Raw genomic sequence first — 22,833 nt, 5'->3', positions numbered from 1 at the left:
TCTCTCTCTCGCTCTCTCTCCCTCTCTTTCTTTCTTTCTTTCTTTCTTTCTTTCTTTCTTTCTTTCTTTCTTTCTTTCTTTCTTTCTTTCTTTCTTTCTTTCTCTCTCTCTCACACTCACACTCACACTCAAACACACACCAATCATGTAAGCATGTCCTCCTTCAGGGCTTGATGTTCCTCCAACACTCTTAACGCCTGCCAGCACGCCCGCACCGCCCACACAGTCATTTATATACCCTCTTAAGTCCAGGGGAATTCACCACAATGAGCCAACAGCTGTGTTTTAAATCAGGACATTAAGTCTATTCACTGAGAAACATTTTCAGTCTACCTTTGAAACGTATTTTCAAACACCTCATAGCACCCAGCCATGCATACTCCCACGGTTTCTTTCTTGTGTGGCTGTAAGGTGTTGCTCCTCATGCTTTATCATTAATTGGCCTATAGATTCATCCACATGTCCTCACAGCCACAGAGCAGAGAGAGAGAACTGAAAGGGTAGTATTAGAACATCAGCACAGGGTCGGGTGGCTGTGTCATGCTGCTAGTCGCAAGTACCTCTCTCTCTCTCGCTCTCTCTCTCTCCTTCTCCCTCCCTCTCTCTCTCTCCCTCTGTCTCTCTCTCTCTCTCTCTCTCAGGGAAGTACAGGGCAGTATGACATATATCTCTGTCTGAGAGATCTAGCAGCATTATCCCATTATACATCCTCTATCAATCGTACAGAAGAGCATGCCAGTCAATTGTGTGTGTGCCTGGTCCTTTGCACCCTAAGTGTGTTCACTACCAGTAGGTCGCTCTGCTTGTGTCACCAACTACACCCGTGTCACCCCATTAACTGTAACAACCCCCTACTTCTCCCCACAGATCTGACCTCTCACCTCTGACTCAGTGCCCCCTACTGGTGCGGACCACCTCGGATCCTACCGTGATGAGCGGGTGCGGCAGGAAGGCTCTGGCATTGCTGAGCAGCGTGTTTGCGGTCAGCGGGCTGGGGCTTCTGGGAGTTGCGGTCTCTACAGACTACTGGCTGTACCTGGAGGAGGGGATCATCCTGCCCCTGAACCAGACCACTGACATCAGGACCTCCCTGCACTCTGGACTCTGGAGAGTCTGCTTCCTGGCAGGTCACTACCATCTCCAGCTGATCCTGGATCAGACCAATTGAGACGAATTCTAGCTGTACACTCTTAGAAAAAAGGGTTACAAAAGTGTTATTTGGGTGTCCCCATAGGAGAGCCCCTTTTGGTTCCAGGTAGAACCCTTTATGGTTCCAGATAGAACTATTTTGGGTTCCATGTAGAACCCTCTGTGGAAAGGGATTTACATGGAACTCAAAGGGATTTTACCTGGAACCAAAAATGGTTTCTCAAAGGGTTCTCTTATGGGGACAGCCAAAGAACATTTTTAGGATCTAGATCTTCTTTCTCACTGTCTGGTTGTTTTTGGGGAATGAGAGGGAGAATGTTGCATTTCCGCATTAGCGATGAAAGGTGACAGAGCTAGAGCGATGTTTGTCAGACCAGAAGACATTAGCGATGAAAGGTGACAGAGCTAGAGCGGTGTTTGTCAGACCAGAAGACATTAGCGATGAAAGGTGACGGAGCTAGCGCGGTGTTTGTCAGACCAGAAGACATTAGCGATGAAAGGTGACAGAGCTAGAGCGGTGTTTGTCAGACCAGAAGACATTAGCGATGAAAGGTGACAGAGCTAGAGCGGTGTTTGTCAGACCAGAAGACATTAGTGATGAAAGGTGACAGAGCTAGAGCGGTGTTTGTCAGACCAGAAGACATTAGCGATGAAAGGTGACAGAGCTAGAGCGGTGTTTGTCAGACCCGGAAATCGGTCTTCTCACAAAATCGTCTGTTGCGTCTGAACGGTTCGGCCTACAGTTTATGACCCCTCTATGGAAAGTCTCAGCATGTCTTTCTGTCTTCATGTCTCCCTGTCAAAATAAAGGTTAAATCATAACCTCTGCAACCTCTGTATAGGCTCTCTATAATCCCTCTCTTCTTCTCTTCCAGGTGAAGAGGCAGGTCGCTGTTTCACCATCGAGTACATCATGCCCATGAACTTACAGCTGACCTCTGAGTCCACAGTCAGTGTACTTAGTAAGTTATATTACTCTAATTTTCCTGTCTCTCTCTCGCTCACTCTCTCAATCTTTATTGTGTGGTTGCCTCTGTTGCCAAGGCATTGTATACATAATTGAACAATATGCTTGAGAAACAATAATAATAAATATAAACTTTTAGGCCATCTGCTCTAAAGGGTCACTCCCTCTCTTCTCGATGTACAGTGTTTGGTTGAATAGACCCTGTCTGTGTGTGAGTAGATGAAGCACTCTTTGTGGTCAGAGTGAGTGGGTGGTTGGAATACTGCCAATGCATTCAGGACAAATAAGGACAAGTGACACAATGTATCAACATATGGCACCCTCTTCTGGTTACTTAGCTGAACAGTCTTTCTGCCTGAATAGCTGAAGCTGTGAGAGGGAGCAGTGCACTGTACAATTAAGAAGCTGTATGTGCATTGGAAGAACTATTACTGATGTTTTCTGAGTTCCTGTCGATGAATGGAGTGGTAATGATAATATCAGTCTGGCTTGTAACCAGCGTTCTAAAGTGAAGAAATGGAAGAACAGACTGAATGCGAGAGATAATATATTGCCTCTTGGGTGGCAAGATACGTGTAAAATGGTGCTTCTTTATCATCAGTAATTAAACTTTCACATCACCAATTAAAGCTCTAATGCTTAAACGTAATAATACAATGCAGTTTTATTGAAATTTGTTTTCCTCCTCCTAGCGTGTCTGAATGACTACCTCTTTACTATTCAAGTCTCTTTCCAATTGCCCCGAGCCCAGTCTGCCCATACAGAATAAAATGAGTCATCAGAACTCCCAGCGTCTCTGGGTCTCCACCCTGCTGACTCCTCTCTGCTTCAGAATACTTATTAGGTAATAACTCTGAGGAGTCACACTGAGGGGAGTTTGACTTTCTCTAAAGTCCCAGCCTCATTAGGTTTTGGTTGATGCCTGTTGAAAGGTCTCTGCTAGACAGGAAGATTGTTTGGACCTTCTATGTTCAGAGTTTGAGATGAAAGTAGAGTATAAGAGTTTGTAGATGAGCATAGCTATATGTGTCTGTTAAATTCTGTTTCTGTATAGTTATGTCTTTCTCTATGTTGCTGTTTTTCTCTCTCTCTCTCTCTCTCTCTCTCTCTCTCTCTGTCTCTCTCTCTCTCTCTGTCTCTCTCTCTCTCTCTCTGTCTCTCTCTCTCTCAGAGATGATTCGTTCAGCCACTCCGTTTCCTCTGGTCAGTCTGTTCTTCATGTTCATCGGCTTTGTGCTAAACAACATCGGACACGTCCGACCTCATCGCACCATCCTGGCCTTTGTCTCCGGAATCTTCTTTATCCTTTCAGGTACTCTTCTAATCTTCCCTCTCTTCCTCCTCACCTCCTTTTCTTTCTCCTCTTCTTCCCTACTTCTCCTCTTCCTCGTTTTCTGCGGTCTCTGCTTCAGCTACAGAATGTGACGGTGTCTATCTCGCTTTAACACAATCACTATCTGTCTTCTCTGTCTGTCTGTTTCTTTCTCTGACTGATGTTCAGGCTTTGAAGGTTTGTTTAATCTCTCGTTTGTCTTCCCCCCTCTCTCTCTCTCCTTCTGTTATCTCCCCCTCCTCTTCCCTCTCTTTCTGTCAGGTCTGGCTCTGGTGGTAGGTCTCGTGTTGTATATATCCAGTATTAATGACGAGATGTTGAACAGGACTAAGAGCAGTGAGTCCTACTTCAGCTACCGGTACGGCTGGTCCTTCGCCTTCGCTGCCATCTCCTTTCTGCTCACTGAGGTACTTCAAAATCCAAAAGGCACTCGCACATCTGAGCTATCTTTGTTGCAGGTCCATGGTGACAGTTGAATAAGACGAGAAAAAAAGAACATGCACTCACTGAGGTAGATTTGTTGTAGAATAAATCTACATTGTATGATAGTTCACTACCAAAGAACATGCTTTTTTTTTATTGTCACACACTGGATAGGTGAGCTGAAATACTACAGCCATAGTAGTAGAGCACCCCTGGAGCAAATTAGAGTCAAGTGCCTTGCATTTCACCTTGTAGGCTCGGGTATTCGAACCAGCAACCTTACGGTTACGGCCCAACGCTCTGATCACTAGTTTACCTATCGTCTGCTGGTGTGGTACCCTCTCTTCTGGGTCTTCTGGCTCTCTATACTACAGAGTGCAGTGTCCTCTAACCTTTATCGTCTGTCTGTCTGTCCGTCTGTCTCTCTTTCTGTCCCTCTTTCGGTCCGTCTGTCCGTCTCTCTCTCTCTTTCTGTCCGTCTCTCTCTCGCTCTCTCTCTCTCTCTCTCCCCCAGAGTGCGGGCGTCATGTCCGTCTACCTGTTCATGAAGCGCTACACAGCCGAGGAAATGTACCAGCGCCACCACCCCGGCTTCTACCGGCCACGCCTCAGTAACTGCTCTGACCACTCCGGTCAGTTCCTGCACCCGGAGACCTGGGCACGTGGACGCAGCCCCTCGGACATCTCCAGCGAAACCTCACTCCAGATGAGCACCAGCTACCCGGCCCTGCTCAAGTGCCCCGACTACGACCAGGTCTCCTCCTCACCCTGCTGAAGGGGTCATATCAGGTCAGGGCAGGTCGCCAAGGTCAAGGGTGAGAAGTCATAGGTGATGTTGCTTTTCGATACTGATCTAAGATCAGCTTTCTTTTTTAAGTTATCTGGAGTCTGTGGAGGGTTGCTGGGAAGTTGCTGGGTGTGGATAGAACCTCCCGCCTGTTTACTGGGAGATCAGTCCCAATAGATATACAGGGAAGCCTCTGTCTCTTTATTTTCTTGTTGTTCGTTCCCATTGTGATGCTGTGCCCTGGACCTTGTTTGAAAACGTCAATGATTGCTGCTGAGGCAACAGTTGATGCCGCTGTGCCACATCTTACCTACAGATGGCAGCAAAGTGCAGAGTTTTTTCAGGAGTATTCACTTCTCACGTATTATCTATTGTATCTGGATACTTACTGCCACTGATTAGTTAACTTGACGAGGACCAAACTAACATTTACACAAATGTTTGAACGGGAACAATACATGTCACTATATTAAAGCTGCAATCAGCAGTTGAAACAATAACAAAGTGAACCCTTTTCAGTAAAAAGCTGAGGAATGGGGCTAGAGAAATGTAACCACTCTCAAATTCATAGACAGAGCTATGGATGCAAGGACTGGCCATCCATGATATCTAAATTATTGTTACCATGTTTTGAAGGTATATAGTGTTTGTTTACAAACACTGGAGTGAAACAAGCTTTTATTTTGGTTTCCGATTGTTATGACAGTTGAACTAAGCACATGAGGCATTTGTAATATTAGAACATCATATTCTTAAAAGGTCCAAAAATGGATGAAACAACTGCAGATTGCACCTTTAAACGTGTATGTGTGATATGTTAAATTGTGTAGTTTGCTTCATGTTGGAGTTTTTTGATGTGTCCCTGCTGGCTCACGGATCTGCGAACATGACGTTTTCATGTTATGGAATCTCCTCCCAGACAATGCTTTGTTTATGTATCATGTAAAAATGAATTATTTGAAAAGTAATTGGTATTCACTCTTAGAAAGATTGTTTATACATGCATATGGATAACTGTTGTACATTGTATGAATATAGCGAACCATTGTCAAATGTGTAGTCGCTGCTTAAAATGATTCATTCTGAGTGTCAGCTTCATGCCGTCGGCATAGCAACTGTTACATACAAACTGTACAATATCTGGAGAATATCTAAATGTGGGAAATAAATAGACTTTGTGAAATCTTTTTAATGACATTGCCTGTGGATGGAATGCAATTTCATTCATTAACTCCAGTTTCAAGATATTGATGGTTTGAGAACTAACACAGCAGGATAGGAGAATTAATGAAGGGTAGGAAAGGGTTAGGGCTTAGCTAAAATGCTAGTTGTCAACAACTGCTATCCCCAACGTGACAACTAGATGGCGCTGTAATGGTAGCCACAACCTTATAAACCATCAGTCTCAACAAACCATCGGTATCATAACACCGGTTAATGGATTGGAGTTCAATTTGGCTTCCATGTATTGTAATGCCACATCAATACACTGGGAGTCAGTGTTGCATCACACTATAAAGCAGACAGAAATCCCTTCAGGTCAGAAGTGTATAGAATCAGGACTTAAACACCCATCTGCCCACTATGTTACCTAAGAACTCGGTCCCCCTCTTTCAAATGATTTATTTTCACACCTTATCTACTAGACACTATCTATTTATTGGCCAATTAAGGGAGGAACTCATATTACTCTGACCTGATCTATGTCTGTTTGCTGATCAATGAAGGGGTTTCTCATAGACCTTAACCATCAGTAAAGAGTTTCACATATACCTTAACCATCAGTAAAGGGTTTCTCATATACCTTAACCATCAGTAAAGGGTTTCTCATAGACTAACCATCAGTAAAGGGTTTCTCATAGACTTTAACCATCAGTAAAGGGTTTCACATAGACTTTAACCATCAGTAAAGGGTTTCTCATAGACCTTAACCATCAGTAAAGGGTTTCACATAGATTTTAACCATCAGTAAAGGGTTTCTCATAGACTTTAACCATCAGTAAAGGGTTTCACATAGACCTTAACCATCAGTAAAGGGTTTCACATAGACCTTAACCATCAGTAAAGGGTTTCACATAGACCTTAACCATCAGTAAAGGGTTTCTCATAGACTTTAACCATCAGTAAAGGGTTTCTCATAGACCTTAACCATCAGTAAAGGGTTTCTCATAGACTTTAACCATCAGTAAAGGGTTTCTCATAGACTTTAACCATCAGTAAAGGGTTTCTCATAGACTTTAACCATCAGTAAAGGGTTTCTCATAGACTTTAACCATCAGTAAAGGGTTTCTCATAGACTTTAACCATCAGTAAAGGGTTTCTCATAGACTTTAACCATCAGTAAAGGGTTTCACATAGACTTTAACCATCAGTAAAGGGTTTCACATATACCTTAACCATCAGTAAAGGGTTTCTCATAGACTTTAACCATCAGTAAAGGGTTTCTCAGACCTTAACCATCAGTAAAGGGTTTCTCATAGACTTTAACCATCAGTAAAGGGTTTCACATAGACTTTAACCATCAGTAAAGGGTTTCACATATACCTTAACCATCAGTAAAGGGTTTCTCATAGACTTTAACCATCAGTAAAGGGTTTCTCATAGACTTTAACCATCAGTAAAGGGTTTCTCATAGACTTTAACCATCAGTAAAGGGTTTCTCATAGACCTTAACCATCAGTAAAGGGTTTCTCGCTCTGTAGTCTTTTCCCACCACTCCATATTGGCCATCTGTCTCTACACTCATAAGAATGTTTATAGACATGGGCTGGACGTCAGTTGGTTGGTTGGTTACTGTTCAGGACATGTTTTTTTTCCAGTTACATTTTCTTTTCTACTGCTTTTCCACCATATGAAAAACAGGCAAATATTGTATCTAGAGTCTATTTAAATAATTACAACCCATGACAGTTGGTACTTAGATGATTAACATAAATTAAGAACTTAATAACCTTTGATCCATGACCTACTAAGTTTAATAAAATATAAATTTCAGCATATTATCTACTGATAAACTGGATGATTAATTGCATATGCAAATATGTAGGTCAAGCTCAATAAATAATAAATCAATGCGTCGTACAACGGATGTAGTCTTTGTATACTTTATGTAGCTTTCCACGTCATGTACAATGTGACCAATAGCTTTTACAGAGATATAAAAGTTCATTTAGCTATAGCCCCACACAAGGGGCAGTAGTAGGTAATATTCTGCCCTGAGATCAGGGGTCATATCTTACAAACACATAGAAAAACTACTGGATTCAACTTCATCAGTCAGCATTATAGTTCGGACATCATCATTTTCATCATCATCAATATTACTGCCACCCATATCCTAGTCATCCTCAACATCTGCCTTATCATCATCACCATCATCATCAATATTACTGCCACCCATATCCTATTCATCCTCAACATCTGCCTTATCATCATCACCACCATCAATATTACTACCACCCATATCCTATTCATCCTCAACATCTGTCTTATCATCATCACCATCATCAGTATTACTACCACCCATATCCTATTCATCCACATCATCACCCTCATCGCCATCATTATCATCCTCATTCCTGCTGGAAATGGACTTTTCCTGACATCACGGTATATAGTATTTGTTTATGATCATGTTTTTGACTTGTGTACAGAAGACCTCAAACTGACCTGATGCAAAGTACAGCCAGTAGGTGTAACATGTTTCAGAGTATTCATACAACAACAAAAAGGAGACCCATAAAACCTCTACATTATTTACATATACATAACTTAAGTCTTTAGTTAACGCTTACGGACAGAATGGAACCATTTGACAAAGAAAATAAATACAAACAAGATAATAGATTATATTTTGTAAGGGGAACACAAAAAGCAAGCAAGGATCTTCGGTTACAAATGAAAAGCATATGGGTCACATCAATGCATCGCCCCTCACTGGCGCTGTTGGACCTCGAGACACTGAAAGAAAAGCTTAAAATGACTGGTACCCTATTGGGCTGTTTCACAAACCCATATTCAAGCATTCTCTTAGACTACAACACATTTTCAAAGGACGTTCAATTGCATTGCAGACACACCATTGAAAATGGAGTAAATCCAATCGTAGGCGAAATATAGGTCTATGTAACCACCCCTATAATTCACAACCAAAGTTAAAAGTATGCACATTTTAATATTCTGTGGTCCGCACAATGTTTGGAATCAGTCCAGCTGACTCAAGACTGTAATGTTGTAGTTTTTCTAGGTTTTGTCTTCCTAATTTCAGCACTAACCTAGCGTTGTATTCTGAGGTTGCAGCAGAACTGCTGCAATGGCACCTGGGAAAAAGAGTTGAGCACCATAGTGGGATGATTACATGGTTTATGTTTAGGGCCAGGAGTGTAAGGCCCAGATTTGTTCCTGGTCAGGTCACATGTTCATGTACGGTTACTGCAGCCCTGGAACTTTCTCTCCTTCCCTCCCTCTCTGATACACTCACTCCATCTCTCACTCTCCTCTTTCTGCCATGTCTTTCCATCCACCTGAACACTCACAAGAGGAACTCTGTTTTTCTACCATCTTCATAAATGATCACACACAAACCTTTCTGTATAATGGATGTCAGAGACAGTCGTTGTGTTAAATGTCTGCTCTTGGCTTACGCACTACTGTGTTTACATACATACATGCATATATACTGTGTAGATACACACACAAGTTAGCACACCCACTTCTAAATGCACTTTATGGTATATCTATAAACAGACATACATGCATGTGTATGTGAAAAATTGCAGTTTTGCTTTTCAAGTCGCCCAAATGCAGAAGACACCTAGAAAGCAGGGGTTGGAACCAGTTCAGGGAACAGAACAGAAAAATAAATACATGTTTTGAGGAACAGAAACAGAACCGTGTACAAAAGTGATCCCTAGTGTTCCGGAACATAACTGTTATTTTAAAATCTTGAGAACCAATGTACTTTTGAGTTCCAAAAATAAATAAATATAAAATTCTAGTATATAATATTCTGTAATTCGTTGTATAAGGCTAGTAATACCCTACACTCATTCTAATTCAAGACCTGTTATGATGTTTAGAGCTTCAAGCCAAGCCCCCTCCATGTCCACCCCTCTCTCTCTCTCTCACACTCTTGCTCCACCCATTAAATTTCAGTCGCATCTCACACCTGCACTTATGTGACTAAATAAAAATGTAAACAACAATCTAACCCGTTCCATAGCAAGCTGCTCTATCGGCACTAATTGGTGGAGTACAAAAATTGTTGGAGTAAAAATTTTCTAAATGCATGTTGATTTCACAGGTTAAACATTTTATGAAAAGGATCTATATAAGCTGTTACTTTTTGATGGTTGGAACTGGTTCAGAACTTTATTTTCTGGTCGAAACACTGGAACGGAATGAAAAAAAATAGGGTTTCTGCTCGGAATGGAACGATTGGGAAATAATTTCTGCTCCAACCCCTGCTAGAAACACATGGACGTAATCAGAACGAATGTGGGGAACACAGGAGGGGGAGTAAAGAGATGTGTGGGGGAGTAAAGAGATGAGAGAGACAGAGAGAGAGAGAGAGAATGTGTGTTAATACATGTTAATACATCCCACTGGCTTCCCTCGGTAATCTGTAGTGTGGCTGAACCACACTGGTCCTATAGAGGGATGTCTCCCTGTGTTGGTCCTCTGCTTTAGTCCTGGGACGTCATGTCCCTGTAACTCCAGCCCCTGGTACTGCAGCCAGGGCTGGGGAAATGTCCAGAATGGGGACGGGGGTTGTCTTCAAGACCGGAGACTGTCCTCGTTGTCTTCAAGACCGGGTGCGAGTTCTATCAGGGTCTGAAGGGTCAGATGGCTATCTTTGGTTGACCATCATCTCTCTAGTGACAAGTTGGGCTCTGGGGGTCCAGGGGGAGAGGGATAGTAGGGAGGGAACTTCATGAGTGGAGTCTGTCCGTGGGAGTGGAGGGAGGGATGGATGGGTGAGGGTGAGGGGTGAGGGAGGGGGAGTGTGGAAGGGGTGTTTAACTTCATGAGTAAGGTCTGTCTGGGGAAGAGGATTGGTGTGCTGAGGAAAGGGGGTTAGGGGTGTCCCAGTTTGGGATGTCCTGGGATGAGGGGTGTCCTGGGATGAGGGGTGTCCCTGCTCACTTCTTGTTGGCAATCCGTCTTTTCCTGGTGGCCAACATATCATAGAAGGGATCCCTGCTGATGCTCGCCCTGGAACAGCCAATCAAAACAAATATATAATAATACGCCAGGGGGAAACTTGAGCATCTTTGATATGGAAATGCGGCCACATTTCTACTAACCCCTGCCTTAACTAACTAGATGAAAAAAATAAAAGTTTGTTCGGTGACCTAGTTTTGTTTCCATAGTTTCTGAAGAAAACCTACCCACCCCCTTTTTTCTTATTTTCCTCAGCACTACGGTTCCATCTCTTTCAGAGATTCTGTGGAATGTCGTTCCCTGATTCCCTGTTCTAGAACCCTTCCAAGTGTTCTCATTCTATCACTCTCTCCTCTCTGCAGTTTTCCAAGTTTATAGGTTGGAGTGCAGGGCAAACAATAGTGCTCTAAATTATCGACACTCCAGCTCTCTTTTTCTGGGAGAGAAGGCACTCGGTACAAAGCGAAGTGAGTCACAGAGCCATTCTGGCTCCGGCACAGAGCGCAGTTTCAGTTTCACGGGTGTAAAATCCTGTTAGCACCAGCACAAAGCCAAAACCGGCTCAACCCCCCACTGCGGATTCTCCCTCTCTTACTCCCTTTACATTGTCCCCCATATACGACTATGTCTCTGAGCTATGGCAACAATTCCTCTCCTTTTTTTTTTAGCTTTTGGTTATTTACCGCAATCTAATTTCAGAAAAACAAAAGAAGAAACCCCGGGGCGCCTTTCTTTCTGGAAATAAATTCAACAGAGAATGTAATAGGATGAAGTATATCCATGAAAAGACATTGCGACACATTGAAATGGATATGAATGTGATACCAAATATTGACTTATTACAATGGAGCTACAGTATAGCAAATATATTGAGTTAGCCTACATAACATGTATTTCATACAGTTATATAAGAGCTTCATAGCCCAGTTCAGAATTTTCCAAACTCACACAGATGGTCCCCTAAAAGTAGTCTTAACTGTTTGTTTAAAGACTGTCCTAAATCGCGATTAAAGATAAGAGGATAAGGAGCGTGACTATACGACCATCCCTATTTTACTGAGGAAATGTGATTGACATTAAAGCCTTTTATCTTGGCTAAATCCTTATTGACTCCCTCTGGAGAAGATAACACACACACTGCATGGTAATGGTTAGCCTCTGTGGCAACAGGGGGGAAGCGCTGGGGCTTTAGCCCAGTTTTGAGCCTCCTTTCCTGGCCAGGCTAGCTGGGCTCGATCCCCATCCCCCGGGGTGCTTTAAGCGATAACTAATCCTTCCCGTATTTCCCCTGGGGGAGCTAACTAGCATTATAGCCTAGATAGTGAATGTGTTGGGGAGTGGTTTTGGGAAGCGAACTAGCATTGCAGCCTAGATTGTGAATATGGTGGGGAGTGGAGGGAAGCTAACTAGCATTGTAGCCTAAATAGTAAATGTGGTGGGGAGTGGAGGGAAGCTAACTAGCATTGTAGCCTAAATAGTAAATGTGGTGTTGAGTGGAGGGAAGCTAACTAGCATTGTAGCCTAAATAGTAAATGTGGTGGGGAGTGGAGGGAACCTAACTAGTATTGTAGCCTAAATAGTAAATGTGGTATGGAGTGGAGGGAAGCTAACTAGCACTGTAGCCTAAATAGTGCATGTGGTGGGGAGTGGAGGGAAGCTAACTAGCGTTGTAGCCTTCATAGTAAATATGGTGGGGAGTGGAGGGAAGCTAACTAGCATTGCAGCCTAAATAGTAAATGTGGTGGGGAGTGGAGGGAAGCTAACTAGCATTGTAGACTAGATTGTGAATGTGGTGGGTAGTTCCAGGAAGCTAACTAGCCTTGCAGCCTAAATAGTAAATGTGGCGGTCAGGAATCTTACTTGATGGACTTGATCCACTCCTCTTTCTCCTCAGTCGTGGGCGCCGATATCCTGTACACCGTGTGGTTGCCCTCGACGACCCGGCCGTCCGCCTCCGTCTTACACGCCTTGATCACCGAACCCTTGTGGTTGGGGTTGTAGAGCTCGAAGCAGTTCTGGGGGTTGCAAGGTAGTGGTGAAAGGGTGGTCCAACACTTTAGGAAACCCTAGTGTCTTTCCCCAGCAATCAGTTCTGATGGGTGAGGAGATGGTTGAGTTGAGTGGGTACTAGCATTGTAGCATAATCCCAACAGGGTGGAGGTGAAAGGGTGGTTGTATTGCCCAACAATTAGAGACTCTATCCTCAACTAGGTTACATGTTCCAGGTCAAATACATGGCTAAAAATATGAAAGACTATGTTGACTTTTGACCCCTGGTGATATCATGAGTTGGGCTTCTCCACTGGGTGAGTGGAACCTTGTGGATGAGGTTGACTACCAGTACCACCTAATATAATAGTGACATAATAAGGTTTCAGAAGGGATGTGATGCAGTATCATGAAGCACTCACTGGTTTCCTGGGTTCCTCCACCTCTCTGATACTGAGGTTCTCTAAGGGGATGATCCCACGAGGCTCCTTATCCTGGAGGAGAGAGAGAACAAGACATGATCTGTGACATTGTTTCATAGACTGGAAAACAACCTTCATTCCCCTCTGCTCTGCTCTCTCTAATATAACTAATGATGTTAGTGTCTGGCAGGCAGACAGTCTGGAGGACAGAGAGATAATGATATGATCCTCTAGGATAATACAAGGGTAGAGGACAGACTGCTGATAAAGCAGCTGGATCTCTGGATAGAGAGGCAAATGCTTTGATAAAAAGCTTCCAGTTATACTACCACATATAAACGCCTGTACAAACACAGGCAGCGTACTTGCCTACAATACTGCGCTCGCACACACACACACTTACTGTTGTGTACTCAAAGTAGTACAGGCAGTTGTCTGTCAGGATGAACCACCTTCTCTTCCAGGTCTTCACTCTTCCCCCTGAGACAGGAAATAGGAAGGGGAAACAGGAAGTGATGACACAATGGAATTAGTGACAGACTGACAGCCTCCACCATACTCTTCACAGTAGGAACAACAGGAGGAAGGCACTCCAACAAGACCAGAGCTGGAAAGTAGGCAAAGTAATGGCCGCCTTGACCACAATAACATGACAGCTCTAGTGTTATAAATCAGCCAAGATAAATAAATAAAGTTGCTGAGAGATTTGTCTCAAACAATGGCAGAAAATCTAGATACTGTACGTAAAGCATGTATACCAATGGCACAGGAGAAATAGAATATGAGTGAGAAAGAGAGAGAGAGAGACCTTACACTTCCTCTCAAACACCCCATCCTCCTCCTGTGGACCTAAGACACTGAAAGATCAAAGCCAATGAACTCTGCTGTTGGTACTTGGCACCACTGATTGAGAGGTGATGCAATTCCATCACAGGATTTGTTCAGCAACGTGATTGGTTAAACCATGTCTTCCAGTTACTGCATAGAGAATATTCAATGATTAAATGATCACTCACACAACTCCTGAATTATTGCTAACTTTGCTCATTCATTTTTTAAAGGCAACGGAATAAAATGCTATTGGCTCTCCAGAAGAAGGAAGGTACACACCACACTTGATATGAACCTAACTTGGCATCTAAAGCACCCTTGGAGGAATAACACACACGCACACAAATGCATTTGTAAGCACAAATGCACACACACACCAAACCCCCAAGCAAAGAGTTTTGTAGCATGGGTATACCAAAGCTGAGGGGTATAGAGGGGAGGCAACACACAGTTGAAATAGTTTTTAACAGTGTTCCCCCTCAGGCAACTACAGCCCAATACAGTGCAGCGTTCAGCTGAAATGAAACACACAGAGATGCAAGGCAGGGATGCTGAGAAGACTTCACTGTTGGAAGACAGCAATACATACACCAATACTGTGTTACTCTCTCTCACACACACACACACACACACACTTAGCCCTCAGCACTGGCAGTGGTATTCACATAAAACGATACTAAATACAGCTGTTTATGAGTGGAGCGGCATTCAAGACTTTCAAATGCATGTTTTTCTTTCCACACAGTCACATTTCAGCGCTACGCCGATTTTCTGTGTATTAGTTGGGTAAACTTGTACATGCCACACAAAAAGCATAGAAATAGGCAGATATATAAAGAGAAAAGTAAGCCCCGATCCAATTTTATACTTTTGAGTTACAAATCAAATCAAAGTTTATTTGTCACGTGTGCCAAATACAACAGGTGTAGAACTTACAGTGAAATGCTCACTTACAGGCTCTAACCAACAGTGCACTTTTTAAAAAGTATTAGGTGAACAATAGGTAAGTAAAGAAATAAAAACAACAGTAAAAAGACAGTGAAAAATAACAGTAGCGAGGCTACAACAGTAGCGAGGCTATAACAGTAGCGAGGCTATAACAGTAGCGAGGCTATATACAGTAGCGAGGCTATAACAGTAGCGAGGCTATAACAGTAGCGAGGCTATAACAGTAGCGAGGCTATAACAGTAGCGAGGCTATAACAGTAGCGAGGCTATAACAGTAGCGAGGCTATATACAGTAGCGAGGCTATAACAGTAGCGAGGCTATATACAGTAGCAAGGCTATATACAGTGGCGAGGCTATATACAGTAGCGAGGCTATACCAGTAGCGAGGCTATAACAGTAGCGAGGCTATAACAGTAGCAAGGCTATAAAAGTAGCGAGGCTATAACAGTAGCGAGTCTATATACAGTAGCGAGGCTATAACAGTAGCGAGGCTATAACAGTAGCAAGGCTATAAAAGTAGCAAGGCTATAAAAGTAGCAAGGCTATAACAGTAGCGAGTCTATATACAGTAGCGAGGCTATAACAGTAGCGAGGCTATAACAGTAGCGAGGCTATATACAGTAGCGAGGCTATATACAGTAGCGAGGCTATAACAGTAGCGAGGCTATATATAGTAGCGAGGCTATATACAGTGGCGAGGCTATAACAGTAGCGAGGCTATAACAGTAGCGAGGCTATATACAGTAGCGAGGCTATAACAGTAGCGAGGCTATATATAGTAGCGAGGCTATATACAGTGGCGAGGCTATAACAGTAGCGAGGCTATATACAGTAGCGAGGCTATATACAGTAGCAAGGCTATATACAGTAGCGAGGCTATATACAGTAGCGAGGCTATAACAGTAGCGAGGCTATAACAGTAGCGAGGCTATATACAGTAGCGAGGCTATATACAGTAGCGAGGCTATATACAGTAGCGAGGCTATATACAGTAGCGAAGCTATAACCAGTAGCGAGGCTATAACAGTAGCGAGGCTATAACAGAAACGATAACGAGGCTATAACAGTAGCGAGGCTATAACAGTAACGAGGCTATAACAGTAGCGAGGCTATAACAGTAGCGAGGCTATAACAGTAACGAGGCTATAACAGTAGCGAGGCTATAACAGTAGCGAGGCTATAACAGTAGCGAGGCTATAACTGTAGCGAGGCTATAACTGTAACGAGGCTATAACAGTAGCGAGGCTATAACAGTAGCGAGGCTATGTACAGGCACCGGTTAGTCAGGCTGATTGAGGTAGTATGTACATGTAGATATGGTTAAAGTGACTATGCATATATGATAAACAGAGAGTAGTAGCAGCGTAAAAGAGGGGTTGGCAGGTGGTGGGTGGCGGGACACAATGCAGATAGCCCAGTTAGTGTGTGGGGGCACTGGTTGGTCGGGCCAATTGAAGTAGTATGTACATTAACGTATAGTTAAAGTGACTATGCATATATGATAAACAGAGAGTAGTAGCAGCGTAAAAGAGGGGTTGGGGGGGGGCACACAATGCAAATAGTCCAGGTAGCCATTTGATTACCTGTTCAGGAGTCTCATGGCTTGGGGGTAAAACTGTTGAGAAGCCTTTTTGTCCTAGACTTGGCACTCCGGTACCGCTTGCCATGCGGTAGTAGAGAGAACAGTCTATGACTGGGGTGGCTGGGGTCTTTGACAATTTTTAGGGCCTTCCTTTGACACCACCTGGTGTAAAGATCCTGGATGGCAGGCAGCTTAGCCCCAGTGATGTACTGGGCCGTACGCACTACCCTCTGTAGTGCCTTCGGTCGGAGGCAGAGCAATTGCCGTACCAGTCAGCATGCTCTCGATGTTGCAGCTGTAAAACCTTTTGAGCATCTGAGGACCCATGCCACATCTTTTTAGTTTCCTGAGGGGGAATAGGCTTTGTCGTGCCCTCTTCACGACTGTCTTGGTGTGCTTGGACAATATTAGTTTGTTGGTGATGTGGACACCAAGGAACTTGAAGCTCTCATCCTGCTCCATTACAGCCCCGTCGGTGAGAATGGGGGCGTGCTCTGGCCTCCTTTTCCTGTAGTCCACAATCATCTCCTTAGTCTTGGTTACGTTGAGGGATAGGTTGTTATTCTGGCACCACACGACCAGATCTCTGATCTCCTTCCCTATAAGGCTGTCTCGTCATTAATCAGGCCTACCACTGTTGTGTCATCTGCAAACTTAATGATGGTGTTGGAGTTGTGCCTGGCCATGCAGTCGTGGGTGAACAGGGAGTACAGGAGGGGACTGAGCACGCACCCCTGAGGGGCTCCTGTGTAGAGGATCAGCGTGGCAGATGTGTTGCTACCTACCCTCACCACCTGGGGGCGGCCCGCCAGGAAGTCCAGGTTCCAGACACAGAGATGGGATAATGGTTTTGATGTGAGCCATGACCAGCCTTTCAAAGTGATGGTTGTCTTTTGCACCTCCATTCTATCCATTATATTTCTACAATTGATAGTTATTAATCCACAGCTGAGAATATCTGGAATGATCCTGTTTTCCATTTGTTGTTTTTCTTGCCCTCCAGGTGAGACATGTCATAGGATGTGGTGTGGCAGGCTGACTGTGCATCCTGTGGTTTCCTGGGTGTGTGTGAGTGGGATTTGTCCTAACAACGTTCTTGTGGGAGAGCTTTGTCCCAACATTCCTACAGGGCTCATCACTGACCATCCCTTAGGGCAGTAGTGTCCATGGAAAAACACATGTTTGTAAAGCACACTAAGTACTACCAGAGAGTTTTTAGCACCATCTTCGGTCTTATTCATTTCATTGAATCTCTCATTTCCTTTCTGTCTTTTAGTCGATAAATCCATGCTAAAAAGTCATTAATCATATACACGCTGTTTTCATAGACTTTTCTGGGGAGTTTTGCCTGGCATATTTACATGAGGTAAAATGCTTAAAATCCTTTCTCTTAATTTCCACAGTGTACATAGTGATCCTCTCTAAAAGAGACTAATTCATTTAGCCTTCAGGGTTTATTTGTACTGGGCCAAATTAGAATTATTGCAGAGAAAAGTCCAGTTGTAAACTGCCTGGGGAGAGAAAGCACTATAATATAATCATTCACAGGTCTTAAGGCACACTGGGACTATTTGCAAACATATATACTGGGTTTGATGAGGCTGCAGAGACGTTACATAGAGCCAGTGGAATGTGCAGCATGTCTGAGCCAGTGTGTGTGTGTGTGTGACAAGGCTTGGCCCACATGCACGGAGTTGGCCTTTAACCCTAACAAGTCATAATAAGGCAGTTGGATGGCAGCGTTACAACAGCTGTTGAAACAGGGACCTGTCCAAAACACTCCATGTCAGGGACTGGAGGACGCAATAAAAACAGGAAATGAAAAGTGGGTTGAGATGGAGGTAATGGGAGAAGGGAATGAAAAGAGAGATGGAGGGATGGAGGTTAGGGACAGAGAGGTGAGAGGTCAGAGAGAATAAGCACAACAGAAAATAATGTGTATGCAACCTTACAGCCGACAAACCAGAAAACCCCAAATACATTTCTAAAGATATCACACCAAGATAATGTTGGTGAGGAGGAAGAGGAGACAAGGGATGACAATCAAAAACCCATGTAAACAAATAAAACAAAAACATGGGAGAGAAACAATAGAGAAAAATGTGATAAGAAGGTTCAAATGTGGGAAACTGCACTACTATATTTAGGAAGGCGAGAGCTCTGTATAATATAAATAAATTAAATGATTGTCTTTGAGTGTTGCTATGACACCCGTCAGTTCCACAGCCCCCGGTTATTTTGTGATCACTGCATTGTGGGAGAGCTGATGATGACCGCTCCCTCAATTAATGCTGCAACCATGGTAACAGGTCAGCTTGACTGTGTGTAGAGAGACATTGCTACCTGTCTCTGGGTCTTACAGTGTTATGTAACTAACAGTTGTGACCTCAAATGCACCTTATCATGGTGATTTACCATGGTGATTCTTTCAACTTTAACATACAACCATTTACATAAAATCCTGCTCGAATATCCTTTAAACTGGCCAAAGATTGTGAAATATTTATTCCTGAATCTTCAACATCCTGAAAACCTTGAATCTGGAGGTTTAAAATAGACAACACTACAGATAACAGCCCACTGTGTGAGAACTCTGAACACTGAACCTTTTTGACGTGAGTCATGCAGCAAAACACATTGCTTGAGAGACTGCAACATTACAGTCTACAGCAGAATCTGGATCTTAGCTGCACGGGTCAGCCAGTGAAACACTGTACTGGTTCATAGCAAGAGAATGGTGTAAGAGGAACCAAAAACCATGCATAGCAATAGCATAGCACTTAGAATGAATCTCCAATACATTGCTTCATTGTAAGTAGTATGCTAATGGAGCCATTGGAACAGAGAGGTGGGTGTGATGCAGGCATTCTTAGTAAGGGACTGCATTCTCATCTCTACTAACCCAGTTTGAGCAGCCATCCCTCTCTGTCTGGGTTGAAGAACGTGTGAGTTAGGTCGTTCCCATCATCCTCTGGGATCTTAAAGGGTTCACTCTTAATGCTCTCATAGAGATTCTGGAGAGGAGAGAGAGGGATGAGGAGGGAGTGATGGAGAGAGAGAAGGAGAGAGAGGGATGAGGAGGGAGTGATGGAGAGAAGGAGAGAGAGGGATGAGGAGGGAGTGATGGAGAGAAGGAGAGAGAGGGATGAGGAGGGAGTGATGGAGAGAGAGAAGGAGAGAGAGAGGGACGAGGAGGGATCAATGGAGAGAGGAAAGAGAGAGGGATGAGGAGGGAGCAATGGAGAGGGGAAAGAGAGAGGGATGAGGATGGAGTATTGGTATTGGAGAGAGAGAAGGATGAGGAGGGAGTGATAGAGAGAAGGATGAGGAGGGAGTGATGGAGAGAGAGATGAGGAGGGAGTGATAGAGAGAGAGAGAGAGAGAGACAGAGAGAGAGAGAGAGAGAGAGATGGTGATGGGGGAAAGGCGGTGAAAGCATTAGTGTTAAACTCCTACCACTTGAACAGCCACTTCCTGCATCTTCTAACAGCCATCCCAGTCCATAACTAAATCAACAGTGCATAAAACATGACAGAACAAGATTCTATGAAGGACTTGTTAGAAAAGGAAAGTGTTGGAGGGTGTGCTCATTCATAGGGGCTGAAACTGGGTGTTAAATACTTGGGACACTTTTGACAATCTGAGTTACAACTTTGAGAACTGTTGGGAGAGAAAGGAACAACAAGCCAACTGCAAGAAGTGTTATGTGTGTGCCCTTTGAACTGTGGTTGAGCTGAAGGCTGTGTGATTATCTCTCTGAGCTTGTTAGATAATAATGTTCATCATTAGCATTACTGGCCTGAAAGAACAGCACATTAGATGAGCTAGCATTTTGCTACAGTATCACCCTTGATAGAAGAGAGTAAAGCTTCTACGTGACGTGGGAGAAACACAAACACACACTCATCAACCATATCCAACCCCCCCCCCCCCCCCCACTCCACACACCAAACACACACTCATCAACCATATCCAACCCCCCCCCCCCCCCACTCCACACACCAAACACACACTCATCAACCATATCCAACCCCCCCCCCACTCCACACACCAAACACACACTCATCAACCATATCCAACCCCCCCCCCCCCCCCCACTCCACACACCAAACACATACTCATCAACCATATCCAACCCCCCCCCCCCCACTCCACACACACACTCATCAACCATATCCAATCCCCCCCCACTCCACACACCAAACACACACTCATCAACCATTTCCAACCCCCCCCCCCCCACTCCACACACCAAACACACACTCATCAACCATATCCAACCCCCCCCCACACTCCACACACCAAATACACACTCATCAACCATATCCAACCCCCCCCCCCCCCCCCACTCCACACACCAAATACACACTCAACCATATCCAACCCCCCCCCCCCCCCCCCCCCCACTCCACACACCAAACACACACTCATCAACCATATCCAACCCCCCCCCCCACTCCACACACACACTCATCAACCATATCCACACACCACTCCACACACCAAATACACACTCATCAACCATATCCAACCACCCCCCCCCCCCACTCCACACACCAAACACACACTCATCAACCATATCCAACCCCCCCCCCACTCCACACATCCATCAACCATATCCAACCCCCCCCCCACTCCACACACCAAACACACACTCATCAACCATATCCAACCCCCCCCACTCCACACACCAAACACACACTCAACCATATCCAACCCCCCCCACTCCACACACCAAACACACACTCAACCATATCCAACCCCCCCCACTCCACACACCAAACACACACTTATCAACCATATCCAACCCCCCCCCCCACCCCCACTCCACACACCAAACACACACTCATCAACCATATCCAACCCCCACTCCACACACCAAACACACACTCATCAACCATATCCAACCCCCCCACTCCACACATCAAACACACACTCTCACCCTGAGTAGGTCCTCTGGCAGGTCTCCTCCCTCGTTGATGCCTCTGTTCATGGAGATGAATCTCTCTACGGGGGGCTTGTCTCTGACGTTGGGGTTGTGGAGGCTGGTATTCAACATGATGATGGCGAAGGACAGGACATAACATGTGTCTGGGGAGGACAGCAGGGATAGGTGGTGTGAAGTGTGTGTTTGGGGGGGTTGAGTGTGTGTGTGTGTGTGTGTGTGTGTGTGTGTGTGTGTGTGTGTGCGCCGCTATGACTTTGCGATCATGACTCTACCACCCACTTCCCCCACCACCCCACTCTGTTCTATAACCCCTGGCCGTTTTAACCTGGTGTGTGTCAGGGCACCAGTCCCCAGGGGGATGCAGCAGAAGCAGCTATAACTAAGTCAGCGTGTCACCACTGCAACACATCCATATTCATGAGGCCAAGACCACATATCAACCCACCACTGGTTACTGGGACAGGGGACACAACACTGCAGATAGAACATAGAGCTGACATGACACAATATCATATACGTCCTAGACAATACATTTCTCTACAGAGACAACGTGTGGCCTGAGCGTGCCTCACTAGTCACTAATGACCCTCTGTTATTGACCAGTGATCAAAGTCCTTATTAGAGGAGCCATGCAAGTAGTGATGACACAGCAACAATGAACCGCAAGTCTGTCAGCAACAAAGTGCATTAAGTCATCGGACAGAGAGTCAAGTACCGACTGATAGTGAGTGATTCTAGAAATGTGAGTGTACCGGTATTTGGGTTTTTAATCGTTATAGCAATTCAAGACTTCCTTTTTCACAAACTGACGCATTGATCTAAGGCAGGGGTGGTCTGGCGCTGCTCTTTATGACAGGGTCTGTCCATCGTGTGTGTGTGTGTGTGTGTGTGTGTGTGTGTGTGTGTGTGTGTGTGTGTGTGTGTGTGTACCTGTGGATTGGAAGACACCGGGGTTGCAGGAGCAGTACCGCGAAGCGAAGGCCTCCATCATACGATCGATCTTCTGAGCCTCACCAGGCAGTCTGAAACTCCACAGAAACTGTCTACACTAGCAGAGAGAAAGATAGAGAGAGAGAGCGAGAGAGAGAGGATAGAACACAGGAAAAACAAATGAGAAAGAAAACAGAGGCTCCAAAAGTGTATTGAAAGCAGCAGGACATCATTATAAAGTGTATTGAAAGCAGCAGGACATCATTATAAAGTGTATTGAAAGCAGCAGGACATCATTATAAAGTGTATTGAAAGCAGGACATCATTATAAAGTGTATTGAAAGCAGCAGGACATCATTAT

The 22,833-nt window shown here is 44.4% G+C and overlaps 1 protein-coding gene and 1 pseudogene across 1 annotated transcript; one reads left to right on the top strand and one right to left on the bottom strand.

Annotated features, from left to right (window-relative positions):
• The first annotated feature begins 931 nt into the window (after nt 1–931).
• On the top strand, nt 932–5,043 carry LOC139424091 (voltage-dependent calcium channel gamma-5 subunit-like; annotated as a pseudogene).
• A 2,706-nt stretch (nt 5,044–7,749) lies between these two features.
• On the bottom strand, nt 7,750–22,581 carry LOC139365183 (cytohesin-3-like). Its single transcript, XM_071102637.1, has 7 exons — nt 22,473–22,581; nt 21,537–21,685; nt 19,497–19,608; nt 13,636–13,712; nt 13,233–13,304; nt 12,682–12,836; nt 7,750–10,872 (listed from the first exon to the last, which is right to left on the bottom strand). Exons 1-7 carry the CDS (start codon nt 22,531–22,533, stop codon nt 10,800–10,802), a joined length of 699 nt encoding a protein of 232 aa, XP_070958738.1. The 5' UTR covers nt 22,534–22,581; the 3' UTR covers nt 7,750–10,799.
• Nucleotides 22,582–22,833: the final 252 nt, after the last annotated feature.

Source organism: Oncorhynchus clarkii, chromosome 13, assembly GCF_045791955.1.
Source record: "Oncorhynchus clarkii lewisi isolate Uvic-CL-2024 chromosome 13, UVic_Ocla_1.0, whole genome shotgun sequence".
NCBI lineage: Eukaryota > Metazoa > Chordata > Actinopteri > Salmoniformes > Salmonidae > Oncorhynchus > Oncorhynchus clarkii.
The sequence above is the reverse complement of the archived record's forward strand: the minus strand, read 5'-3'. Positions and strand labels throughout refer to the sequence as shown.